The following is a 12,973-nucleotide window of genomic DNA, read 5'->3' as shown; positions in this document are numbered from 1 at the left end:
TTCAGTGATCTATGTTCTCCTTTCCTCCTTGACGAGAAACCCATATCATAATCCAATACCATTGTCATTGTATTGCTACAATAACTGCCCCACTAATACGAGACTAGAGTATCTTGTGTAATATGTGTGTATACAAAACTATATGTCAACTATATAGCGCAGGTGGTGGAGGTGCTTCGTTAATGTGATTATGTTCTTCAAAGAAATTTGTCTGACAGTGTTTTGGTCATTTGGATAACTTGTGCATATGAGCACAGATGTGAAACTCAATGTCAATCCCTGCCCTTATCTATATGTATGTGTTTCTAACTGTATTACTTTAAAATTGGATTTTTAAATCAAACAATATGACTATATTTCATTGTCTGAACTGCGCTTATTAATACGAGAAGTTGCAGTTAAGTACATATTACTTTATTAATTTGGCTCGTGAATGAAACCGTTCTCAATATTTTCTGATATTTTATGTATACCGCAATTACCACCCCCAGATAATCTTTTGAATCGTTCTACATTGAACTTATTGCGGAGAAAAAATGAATCTCATTAAAAATATAGAATGTGTGATTACGTTTATATCCTTTTGATCGCCTACGCTCAGTAACGTTATATTTTTCAGTAAGGACTTTCCACAGCAAGGCATTGCAAGTGGCCATTTTCCTTTTTTCTTTAAACAACAACGACGATTCCACATTAGATCAGGGCTCGTATTTATTATTCACCTTTTTCCTACAACTCAAACAAGGTATTTTTTTCAAAATTTAAAGGATGTTTGGAAACATTACTTTTTTAACTTTATATACGCATCAAAAGATACTAGATGAAGCAATCGTCTTAGTGGGACATATACACCAGTCTCTCCTTAACACAGCCCTAATACAACCCTCCGTTACTAACTACCCAATAATAGTGATCGCATTGTGCATTACAAATGCATCCTTATTGTACGCAGAACCACTCCTAAAATCCTACCGGAACAAAACCAGCCCACCTTCCTTAAACAACCATTCTATTTTCCGCTGTCCTGGTTTCATAATTTCTGTACACCTTTCACAATCTTTATCTGTGTCTCTGTCAATAAACTTCCGCCGCCCAATTATCCTTCCGTCCGTCCGTCCGTCTGTCCGATAGCCGCCTCTAAATATCCTTTACACGTTTCTTTTCTACTCTTTCTCTCTCTCTCTATCTCTGTCTATCTGTCTCTCTCTCTCTCTCTCTCTTCTCAAACCTAACAAACTTCCTCCTTATCCTCCCACAGCGTCGAGCTTCAGAAGGCGAATTTAGGTGACGAAGCGGGGGCAGCTGCTGCCGCCGCTGCCGCGGCTGCTACAGCACAGGTGGCCGGTGCACAGCCGGCCACGGCCGGTATCGTACCGCCATCGGCAGCGGCCACGCTTACCGCGGCGGCATCCGCAGCTGCAGCTGCGGCCGCAAACTCGGGAGTTACCGGTGCGGGTGCGACCGGTGCAAACGCGGCCGCAGCTGCTGCGGCGGTATCTAACCCACTGGCTACGGCCATCCCGCTGGCACAGTTGCTAGCCAAACCGGGTACGCTTAATGCGCTGAACAGTCTGTCGGCCCTCGGTAGCTTGACCGATCTGCTTGGCAATCTGTCCAGCGGGGCCGCCGCGGTAGCACCGATCCAGACGACCGGTGTAAATCGGCCCAAGACTACGCGTATGCGCTCTCCCAACACCAACAACAGCATGAACGGTGACAGCAGTAAGAAAAGCGAACGTAATAAGTTCAACCCTTATTAGAGCTAGTGTGTCGTCCTGGGGGAGGGAAAGAGCAAATCAGAGATATCGGTGCAAAGCGCACTTACAGCGGGACGACGAAGCTGGTAGATAGCCGTTAGGGCACATTAGAGCAGGGCAAAGGTGGTCTCATAAGGCAAATAAGACAATGTAACGACAGAATTTACACATTTTCATAAGCATGTTGAAGAAAGCGTGAGTATAAAAGGATGAAAGGAGTGGTACGGTGACAGCAAGAGGTAAGCAGTAACTAGAATGCTCGTACTAACTCATTATTAAAAGTTAGATAAGAACACTTCGGTAGGTAGGTCAACTTCCGGGGGTTCAGCTACTACTTAAGATTCAATATTTAGAGTCGTACACTGTAGTACTAGTGTAAGTGACTGAGTTGGTATAAGCGTAGGGATGGATTTGATTGAAGTTTAAGCGAAAGGCATACACAAAATCGCTGTATGCATACAACTACATGGATTGATTTTAATGTTTTGTCGAATAAGTTTTAGGAATGCTTCTCTATGCCAAGCATGTAGTTTACTGCAGTAAAACTCATTTTATACAGACCAAACGTGCGTATGCATGCAGTGTTGAAATCGGTCGGCCACAAAAAAACACCGTAAGGATGTATTATTCATTATGAAGTATATGGAACTTTCGAGCAGAACGGAATGAAAATCTGTTACAAATATTATGTTTGCCGTTTTAATTTTCCTTATTTAATTTTACGGAAAAATCACTGCCCCTGACCGTGACCGTAAAGCAAAAATCGAATAGACGCTGCTTTTTTCAAATCCGTGAAATTATCAAACAAAATGCAATTGTTTACTTAGAAATCATCAGTTGATTATTTTTAAACATTTGTCAAGTAAACCAAACGGGATAATTTTCAATTAATTGAAAAATATTAAAAGAATGCTGTCGTTTCATAATTGTACCAGTTCTGTTATATGGGTGTCTGTTGGTTAAGGGAATATGGCAAATGCTGTAAGGAGATTTTTTCAATTCAAAATTATGAACAAGAAAATAGATACACAATCATACAATAGCAAAGTAATGGGTAGAACTTTAATTGAGTTCGAGAACGAACTTTGCGAATGTTCTTCTTCCATTCCCCCGTCACGATCGTTAATCGTCGATACCTTCAGTGCTGTTTGCGTAACTGTTGTTATCTGTCCACGGTGCCATTGCCGACCTGGAGAAGGTGGATACATGAAGAAACAGATATGTGAGGGACAAAAATACTTTCCCTAACAAGCAGAATTGTTGTACTGCTTTCTGCTGCTACCACCCCAGTTAGACTATGATGATGAGGTTTTATTTTTAGACATTAATTCGACAAGGACTTTAAAACGCGTTTCTCTTTGCAATACTCTTCACAATGCTGTGCCACGCACCATCCTGGCAAATCCAATTTCAACCAACGGCGGGGCGCTCATTCCGATATATTCTTTCATTATGTTATACATGTGTGCGGGCTGTTCGGTTTTCCAACTGGAAATCATGAACAAACAGCATCGGTTCATATACATAGTTGAAAGCAGTACAAAGGATGTCCTAACATTAGACGAAAGAGTGTATAATGGAGCCCCTTCTGTTCAGGCGCTCTTGATAATGCGCAATTGCATCATTTGTTCACCGCTGCGATGCAAAGTCAGTTCTCAAAATCCAACCAGCCCCTAGCGTGTATACAGAACTGATTTTGCGATGGATTAATTTTAACCCATTTGCAAATTTGTCATTAGTTTTTTGTGTGTTTTGTTTTAATGCTACATTAGTGCGTCTTCTTTTGCCATGATGCAGCTGCAGGCGCTAAAAATAAGCAGCTGCACGTTGTTCAAATTCAGCTGTTTGGTGGGGCAATTCCAAGAAATGCTTTGAAAGAGCGGACGCTCCTGCGTCCGTAATTACGTTTAATCCCAGATATTAGCGACGAAAAAGAAGATGAGATGCTATGCTCTGCGATGAATAGATATGCAGACCGACAGATAGAAGATAGTACGCTAACCCGCCAGCCTTGAGGTGCAGATTTTGTGTGTCTGTGTCTTTACATGTGAATTGATTCTGCGCTGTCAACCGCTCTCTATTTCCAACTAATGAATTCTATTGCCTACCTCTTACACTGTAAGATGGGAAAATGGGAAACTCCGCGCAAACTGCAGCGATGTATCGTACTTTCGTACCTCTGTCGCAACAGAAAGGCAGCTTCTACTACGAATGCTACGAAATGATTCGAATTTTAATTTCAAATTACATTGGCTATTTTTAGTGGTGTTAGTTTTGCGTTTGTTACTGTGCGCCTGCCACACATAGTATAATGTACCTCCGGGGGTCATACGAGTCGTACGCAATCAGTCAGTCTGTCAAACCGTGCAGGAGACGGTCTGCTGGTCCCTTGCAATGTTGTTTGTAGAGGGCCGGACAGAAAATGGCACATGAGGAGCATGAGGTGCCACCATGCAACCGTCAGTCATACCTTGATCGCATAGGAATTAGCCGATGCATTGCCGGATTTGGAAAACAGACGCCTATTTTGGGACCGCCCGATCGCAGTAAGTCGCAAATTTATTCGCAGTTTGAACGGTCTTTGCCTTTTCTGGATAATTATATCCTAAGTTATTTGCAGCCCTTTGGAATTTGGACGCAATTCGCTGCGTTGCATTTCACCGGGGCCATTCCTATCATTGATCCTATCAATGATTCAGGTTTGCTAAGAAAGGTCGGTTGTATACTGATCGTGTTAAATTTCTTCTTGTAAACGCGTCGTCCAAAAATTAAGCTATTTGGAAGAGATGTTTGAAGAATCTCTCGTGCTCAGAAATTAAAGAATATTGTGAAATAATTTGATTGGTCAATTTTCTTCTATAGTTGCATCTAGGCTCTCAGCTTATAAAAACGATTGTAAAACAAAATTTTATAATAGAAACTAGACTTTTTTTTAGCTTATGCAAGGTTAAAATATCCCTTGTCGCTGGCCCCGTATATTATTGTTTTTGTCTACTCGGTTGCTCTAATAGGCTAGGCGCCCTTGTTACATCTGCAAATTGTAAGCTACAATTTAAAAAGAAAACATCAAAAATACTACGAAGGGGCGTAAAAGGTACACCAAATGCAAGCGTAGTACAAATAAATTTACTGATAAAACAGTAAATAAAAAAACGGCATGCCCACAACCATGCTCATCGCATTAAGCATAATCTTACATGCAGGGAGTTTAACTGACATCCGTTAAGAAGTGCAACGCTCGATTTTGTCTTATTTGTTAACAGTTTCAGTTACATATGGCAGACATACACTGATGTCTAATGATTGGCTAGTAACACACGGTGAAAACAGTGCAGCAAAACCGATAATATTCACTTAATTATACAGGCACAGGCGTAGCCAACAATATTTTAAAGTTGTTAAGTAACGTACGTAGGAAAGCAGTATGGCACCTTATTTGTGTGGAAGGATGTTTTTTAAACTATGCAGTACTTTACTTTATTCCTCCACATTAAGAGATATGCGAAGGATATCAGAATGGATAGAATAAACTGATGACAGCAACATCCATTGTAGATGATAAGAATATGTGCTCATGGCTACAATATTATACTGGAGACTATTGATTCACAGATCACTCAATTTTTACCTCTATACAAACCATATTAATGAATATAACAACCACTCACTTACATTTAATGTGTATCTTTTCAATATCTAAGCCCCTTTGAAAGTTCATTGAATGTTGGAAATCCTTCAACGTAGCGGGTGAAAGCCCTTAGCGCAGGAGTGAACAAACAGCCGAGAACAAAAACAGAAAACAAACAATACACATTTACATATTATACTTTCACAAGCCAAAAAAGTATATCACATCCAACCTTGACATTTAGCCTATATAGTACATGTATTACACAGCAGTTGTTGATTGGATTTGTTCTGAAAGCGAGATAAAAACTGAAGGAGAACCAAAAAGAGAGAAAAATCCCAGCATAGACAGGCGCGTAGAAGCAATTATTCACCACATCCTTACAATACACATACTTACCTGTAGCTCACTGCAAAGAACATACAGTTTAAGAAACGTTTAAAGCTACCCCCATTATAAAGACTCTTCCAACCACAGTATGTGTAATTGAAGAAAAATGCAAGTCAAGAAAAGAAAAATTCAAAGCGAATAAAGGAATAGATTTTGAGTTAAGACGAACAAAACTACTAGTTAACGCGTGTTTTTTTTCTTCCTAGAACTAGGTATTGCTTTTTTGTGCTCTTGTACATAAAGCTTCTGGTTTACTAGCAAACGTAAACGATGTGTTAAGGGAAAGATGTTTTTTTCCAAACACTAAACAGAATTGATTGTTTCATGAAAGCTCTCTATTTAGAACTACGCTTACGTTTGATAGTGATCTTGTGAGTTAACAAAACGAAACATTTAATAGGAAAAGCGGGAACGAAAGATTAGTTTACTACTAATGTAAATCCAATTTCAGCCTATTTTTCGTCATCCATCGCGGGATCAGCGTGGGATTTACCATTTAAAAAAAAAAGCAATCACAAATTCGCCTTCTTCAACGAACAAATGGGAATATCCTACACGTCATCTCCTCATTCAGTCCACAATTCCGACCGTTCCGACCTTTCTTCTACACCACCACCAGTGTCACTTTTTATCAAACCTATTAATAAATGTCCAAAACCACCGAAAATCTACACACGTCCCTATCTATGCCCGATGTATGTGTGAAGTGTACCGTTTTGTGCGTGCGCCCGTACCATATCGGATTAATCCAACACCACATTCCACCACCACCAGACTGCATATAACTGCCTGTGTCCTGAGCATAAACATATCAACCAATTAAAAATGCATCATCTTCCCGCATCCACAACTAATTACTATTATTTTATATACCAACAAGCTTTCAAGCACACAAATGCCACAAAAACAAAAGCTTCCTTATTCCTATCTCTAAACATTTGTAACTGTTGAAGAACGTAAACATTACAGAACGTAAACATTGGGGTGACGGGACGACTCATGACGGGAATTAATCAAAATAACACCTCTTATCACCTCAATCAGTCGTCGCGTGTACGATTGGCTGTTGGTGTATCGCATCATATGCAGCATCAAGAAACGGTGGCAGATCAATCATTTATTTTTGAATATTTTTAACGAGTCCAAAAAAGGAATGTGATGGAATGGACATGGACTAGCTCGAAGCTAAACATTCCATTCCATTGCGGGTGTTTAGATACATCCATAACACGCAATCCATCAAAACACTCCATCTGTTGTGTGTCGCTCTGTGTATTGTTTTACGTTTGTTTGTTTGTTTTTTTTTTCTCTTCTGTTTCGTTTCTATATCCTTGCTACGTCAACCGACCACCTGCAGCATACATTCACCAACATGCGCTACTTCCGTCTGTGTTCCTGTCTAAATGGTGCTGGATCCCGAAAAACATGGTTTTCCAAGACTCCAACATCCATCATCTAATATATTCCCATCCTGCAAAATGGTGCATCATCTAACTTTGTTTTCCAGTTAAACCTTTAACCACCTTAAACAACATTCGAGGTTAAACAACACCTCTCCATGATCATGACCACCATCCATCCATCGTTGTTCTATTGTGCTTCGTACATGCATCACTAATATATCACAAGTTTTGAATCTCCGAAAATCAGCGACCCATGCACACGACGACACAAAGCATTGTCCCAGAAAATCAATTTCAATTACAATTATATTAAATTTGAAAATCAGTGCGAGTGATGAGTCGATTAAAATCTATAAACTAGAGAGCTCTGTTCGAGACTTATACAAACAAATGTTTCAGTTTGTCATTCACTTAAGTTAAAGTATACAATAAATAAATAAATAAATAAATAAATACTTAATAATTATTATATAGAGCTACTAATTTAGGCACATTAGCTTCCTATTTGCCCAGATCATTAGAACTATTATTGGCTTCATAATTACCATCGCAATCGCCCGACGCACGAACGATGCCGTTCACTAACGCTCTGTGCATCCGTGTTTATTTGTTTTACCATCGTCAATGTGCCAAACAAACAATCCGTTTCCTCTTCCCATTTTTATAGCGTCAACCACCAACAACCACCACCACCACCCGTCCAACAAAATGCCACTGAATGTGTCAATAACCAAAACCAAACCACAAACCACCACCACGTCCACCACGTACGTCCAATTGCCCAAATATCACCGTCCAACTAAATCAAAGCCATGCGTTAAAAACCAGTTCAATCAAACCCCTCTCAAAGTTTTCATGAACCGTTCCCTCTGGTAAGAAATTACTTATTGCAAATACTTTTGTTTTTCTTTCTCTAAACGATTTCCTTTCATTGTTGCGACGTATTTTAGCACTTTCTTTTACATTTTACCGCTAATGTTATGTATTTTTACATTTAATCTTTTGCTTTTTAACAAACCCCATCACTACTAGATAGAGCTCGGTAACGTTATTTATCTTCATCTGTTTTTTTTTTTATTCCACTACTAGTTCTCGTTATCTCTCCTCTCCTTTCCTTATTATTTTTACGAACTATGACCACATGTTAGTTGCTTCCCATTTGATGCTTTCCTGTTCCTAGATTTATTTGTCCCAAATCCTGTACCAATATATCTTACTTAGTTTTCCTGATCCTGTTTCGTGCCAACGGCAAGTAATTACCACCGACAAGTTTCACCATCAACACCTCAAACAACAAAATTCCACCTCTTCTGTCTGCTAATCTGCAGTTAGTCAGTCGGTCGTCGTCGTCATACCATTTTTCTAGTGTGTGTTTGTGTGTGTATGTGTGTGTGTGTTTGCGTTTCGTGTTCGTGTTTTTCTTTCCCATTACCTTGTTCCAATATTTATCTAGGTTGCACGTCCTTTAGGGATGTGTGCGTTTTTCCTATATTTCGTTCAATTGTATTAACAACCCTACCGACATTCAATCTCACTATCTTGCTATTTTTCCCTGTTTTTTTTATCCGTTTCCATTCAACCTGCTCTTCACGTTCCAATAGTTGTTTGTTTTATGATTTCTTTCTTTTCTTTCTTTTATTTTAATATCGTTTTATATTGATTTTCTTTTGAATGAAATCTTTATAAGCGCTTACAAACCACACGTAAAAGTTGTTTGAGAGCAGTTTGGAGCAGATTTTTTACAGACACAAAACCCATGTATCCTCGTGGTATTCACACGATTGCAACATAACACAATACATATATTGACACATAATTTGCTCAAAGCTATCGCTGCTAATTGTTTTGTTTGCAACATGATATAAATAGTTGCAAAAGTTCTGCCCATTCAAGCCACATTAGTAAATAACTCAAGAGCTACTATTTCCCTAGTTGATATATTCGTTGTGCTTTTGGCGTATAGCCCAATTTTCTTCCGTTTTGATATTCACCGATGCTCTAGTCAGTAGACAAACGTTATTGTTGATAGTCAAAACAAGCTTGAAAAGCAAAACAGAGTCTGTTGTGTTTGATTGATTTTGCATTAGACGTTTCGCTCTATAATCCCACCGGTTCGATATATTTGAGTACTCTGCCAATCAATACTACAAGAACCATTATTGTCACATAACATGGACCTACACTAATAAAACACCGTACATAATTTCACGTATTAGTTTGAACATTTTTGTATTTTTTTTACATCGAGTGATCAGTCCTGTACAAGCGCAACTAGTGAAATATTTAAATTATACGAATAACAATATAAAAAAATATATCATTTTTTCTCTTTTTCTCTTTCTCTCTCTCTCTCTCTCTCTCTTTCTCTCTTTCTCTGTCTCTCTTTCTATTCTTTCTATTTTCTCTTTTTATCCCAATTTATTCCCGTTTATTCCTTTTGCTCCAATACGTGCACCTCATGTTTATGCTGCTTCTGAAATTATCGATTACCTGTCTGATTTGATTTCAATTATCATGCTACGATCACTTGAAACAAAATATATACCTGAAATCATTTGATATTACAAAACTGTCACTCTAATCGTAAACCAAACATTCATATGTTCACACATAAACACACACACACACACATACATACATACATACATCCATGAAAAACCACGTTTAAACGCAAACGCCTATTTTCTCGCAAACGCTACGTAAACTCCCGCAAAAAAAAACCTTTACTTTCAGAATTTCGATGGAAACTGCCGGAATGCCAATCCCGGGCTATCACTACATCACCCCGAATCACATCGTGAAAGCGCCGATCCATTAAAACTTTCGCTCTCTTCTCCCTCTCAGCTTTAGAAGTGGTGATGGTGGTAGCAATGGCAGCGCCAACAGCAGTATCCTTCGACCGATGGCAACCTCCACGATGGCAGCGGCGGCCAGCGTGCGGAATGGCAACGCAGTAGCAGCGGCAGCGGCAGCAGCAGCTGCAGCAGCAGCCGCCTCCGGACCGGGCAATGCAGCCGGCATGGGCTACAACGGGATGACACCAGCGGTCGGGACCGTTGCCTTTCCCTTTCTACGCTACGGCTTGAACCTGGACCGGAAGTAATCGGACACTCACTACTACCATCGAGGGGGTTTATAAAGCGGAAGAAAGTGTAAACCAGTACAACATCACTCTACAACAAAACTGCAATGATCATCACCATCGGATAATGTAATGCGACGGGCAAAATAGGAGTAATTAGATCTTCATATTAAAAATGAAAAAGACAAGAGAAAAAGAATAATATCTCCTGTTTTGATGCGCACTAGCGTTCGATTAACGGTATGTGGTAAAAAAAAGAACTGGCATGCAAAGGAACTCTTTTTTTTTCGTTGAACGTAAATAATCGCCACTGGGAGGATGACTGTTGTGCACGGGGTTGCAAGCAGAAGGGAGCCACACAGAGAGCAAAAATTCACATTACACAATTATTATGTAGTTCAATTATCTTTAGAATGTCGAAATACTAAAATTGATTTATATATCGCTAGGTTCAAGTACTGTACTGTCCTTTTATAATTGTAATGTTTTTTTCTCTCCGTATTTTGTTGATTGTTTTAACACAACCTAGCCCGTCCTCCGAATTGTAGCAGTAGCAAGCTGCAGACCAGGGAGAGTGTTGAATAGCAGGATTTGAAAATAATCGTTGCGGCAGTAGTAGATGCAGTAGTAACTTAGAAAAGGAGGAAGAACTAAGCGAAAACATACACACACACATAAGGACAGTCTGTAAAGCATGAATGATTCCAAAAGATTTGATGGAACAATTGCCGCGATGCTTTAACACAACTCTCTACTTTTCGGGCGCTCATTGCAGTAGAATGAGGGTTGTATTGATTGATAGAGTAACTAGCAAATAGCTTTCTTGTTTGTTTTTTTTTTTTGTTTTGTTGCTTTTAGAAAAGCATTTAGAAAAGGCAAAACCACACAAACTCTGTGCAGTATCCATGAATGGCATAAAAGCGTATGTAGAGGTTATTGAAAACGATCAACAAAGGTTGACTCGAATCGAGTGAATTGCAAACAACATGAGCATAATTTGCATCTGTTTGTTTGACAGAAATGCAAGAAACATGTGAAAACGGTAAAAAAAACAGGGGAAGGAAAAATAACCGATAGTAAAAATGTATACGATGATGATTACTCTGGAACGTAAAAATCTCCTAATACGTGAAAAAACACTCACACAGTTGTATCGCGCATATATAAAAAGGGATGAAAAAGAACATCAAAATATAAAACCCTCACAAAAGGAAGCAAACGTGGACACTGCGAGATGAAGATTAAAACCCATATCGTGTTAAGAAATTTAGCAAAACAACAACAAAAACATATCGTGTGCAATTTTCATGCTGAGAGCAACCTGTTGAGGGAAAATTACAAACCTGTTTCGTTTATCTTCCCCATACTTCTTTCGGAACAAACGGACATCGGCATCATAAACAACCACACACATACACACATACACGGAAGCTCCATATCGAATACATATTAGAAATGATTGGAAATATGTGTTGCAAGGAAACTCGTTTTTGAGACTGGAATATGACGCAAAAATGTGTTTTCTTATACAAAGCACGACAAACAAAAAGCTAGTACAACTAAGTAACTTAGTTTTTAAAACAATTTTTGAATTAGGATACGGTTTGGTTTTAGTTCTCGGTTTGCTTTGGTGATTTTTATTTGTTATATTTTATGTACTACGAGGTAGAAGAAACTAAAAAAACAAGCAAACTCTTAGCGTTAAACGTGTAAGACAAAAAGACATTTGTAATGTTCAAAGATTGTTAAAGTTTTATCGGTAATGATGTTGCGCGACGCATTGGGCACTGGGAGTTAAAGGTGCGGAGTGTGTCGCGTAATGCTAAATTAATACTTCAGAGCCATTACAAACAAACACATTATTGTACTGAAATAAGCTCGGCGCTATTTCACCTTACTTTCATACCAAAATGCTCTCTTACGTTGGTTGAACTGCGCTCTGGAAGATTTGAGTTGCGAGCGCGTTTCAAGTAAATGGGGACCCAGGGTGAATGTTTCCAACTTAACTTTGTTCACATTTTGTCTGACTATTCTTAATTCGGTTTGCTGCAAACCTGGGTACATATTGCAAACGAGTGCAGTGTGCAGTACGCGATGTTGGTGGTGGCTGAATCTTTCTAAATGGCTGGGGTCGACACTACACTGAAGCAAAGTATTTTGGATGTTATAATGGGGCTTTACGCTGAAAATTTAAAATACTTAAGTGAAACGTAAGTGCCAAAAATAAGTAAAAATAAATAGGAAATAGCCAGAGATAGAAAAACAAATGTGAGATAATAGCAGGGTGTATGACGAATAAGGAAGGAATAATGGATTACAGCGTTTGACTGAAACTCCTTCGGCTCCGGGATGATCTATTCTTGCCCTTGATATGCCCCACCCAGTTAATTCCTTAGCAAAAATCCAACTGAAAGCGCGTGCGTGTAAACAAAGCCTGCAGATGGTTGACGTATTTTCCAAAACAAATTCAGTAGTATATCGGCAGAAATGTTAGGCTCAATGTGGAATGACATGTTATTGGTTGAACAATTAGTGTAGTCATAATTACGTATGCATTCGAATTGGACAATTTATCTTAAGGCAACATGATTTAATAATGAAAAGACATGATCGTTTAACTGTTTGGTGAGCTTTGTGTTTTTATTTTCTTTTCTTTCGCTATCATTAGCTAATGCTTCTATCTTACATCCAAGATGAACCCCAAATGATAGAC

The 12,973-nt window shown here is 39.0% G+C and overlaps 1 protein-coding gene across 14 annotated transcripts in view; it reads left to right on the top strand.

Annotated features, from left to right (window-relative positions):
* Window positions 1-12,878, top strand: part of LOC120952239 (poly(rC)-binding protein 3) — a 118,832-nt gene extending 105,954 nt beyond the window's left edge. For 10 of the 14 annotated variants that reach the window (XM_049607662.1, XM_040371462.2, XM_049607667.1 and 7 more), the window contains one exon: window positions 1,259-5,954. In XM_049607662.1, the coding sequence (XP_049463619.1) occupies window positions 1,259-1,760 (502 nt within the window). In that variant the 3' untranslated portion in view covers window positions 1,761-5,954. Of the gene's footprint in view, window positions 1-1,258; window positions 5,955-7,132; window positions 7,640-9,911 lie in introns of those variants that run through there. The other 4 variants (XM_040371466.2, XM_040371468.2, XM_040371465.2 and 1 more) reach the window with 3 other exon arrangements.
* Window positions 12,879-12,973: the final 95 nt, after the last annotated feature.

Source organism: Anopheles coluzzii, chromosome 2 (genome assembly GCF_943734685.1).
Source record: "Anopheles coluzzii chromosome 2, AcolN3, whole genome shotgun sequence".
Classification (NCBI taxonomy): Eukaryota; Metazoa; Arthropoda; class Insecta; order Diptera; family Culicidae; genus Anopheles; species Anopheles coluzzii.
Note: the sequence above shows the minus strand (reverse complement) of the source record. Positions and strands in the feature narration are given on the sequence as shown.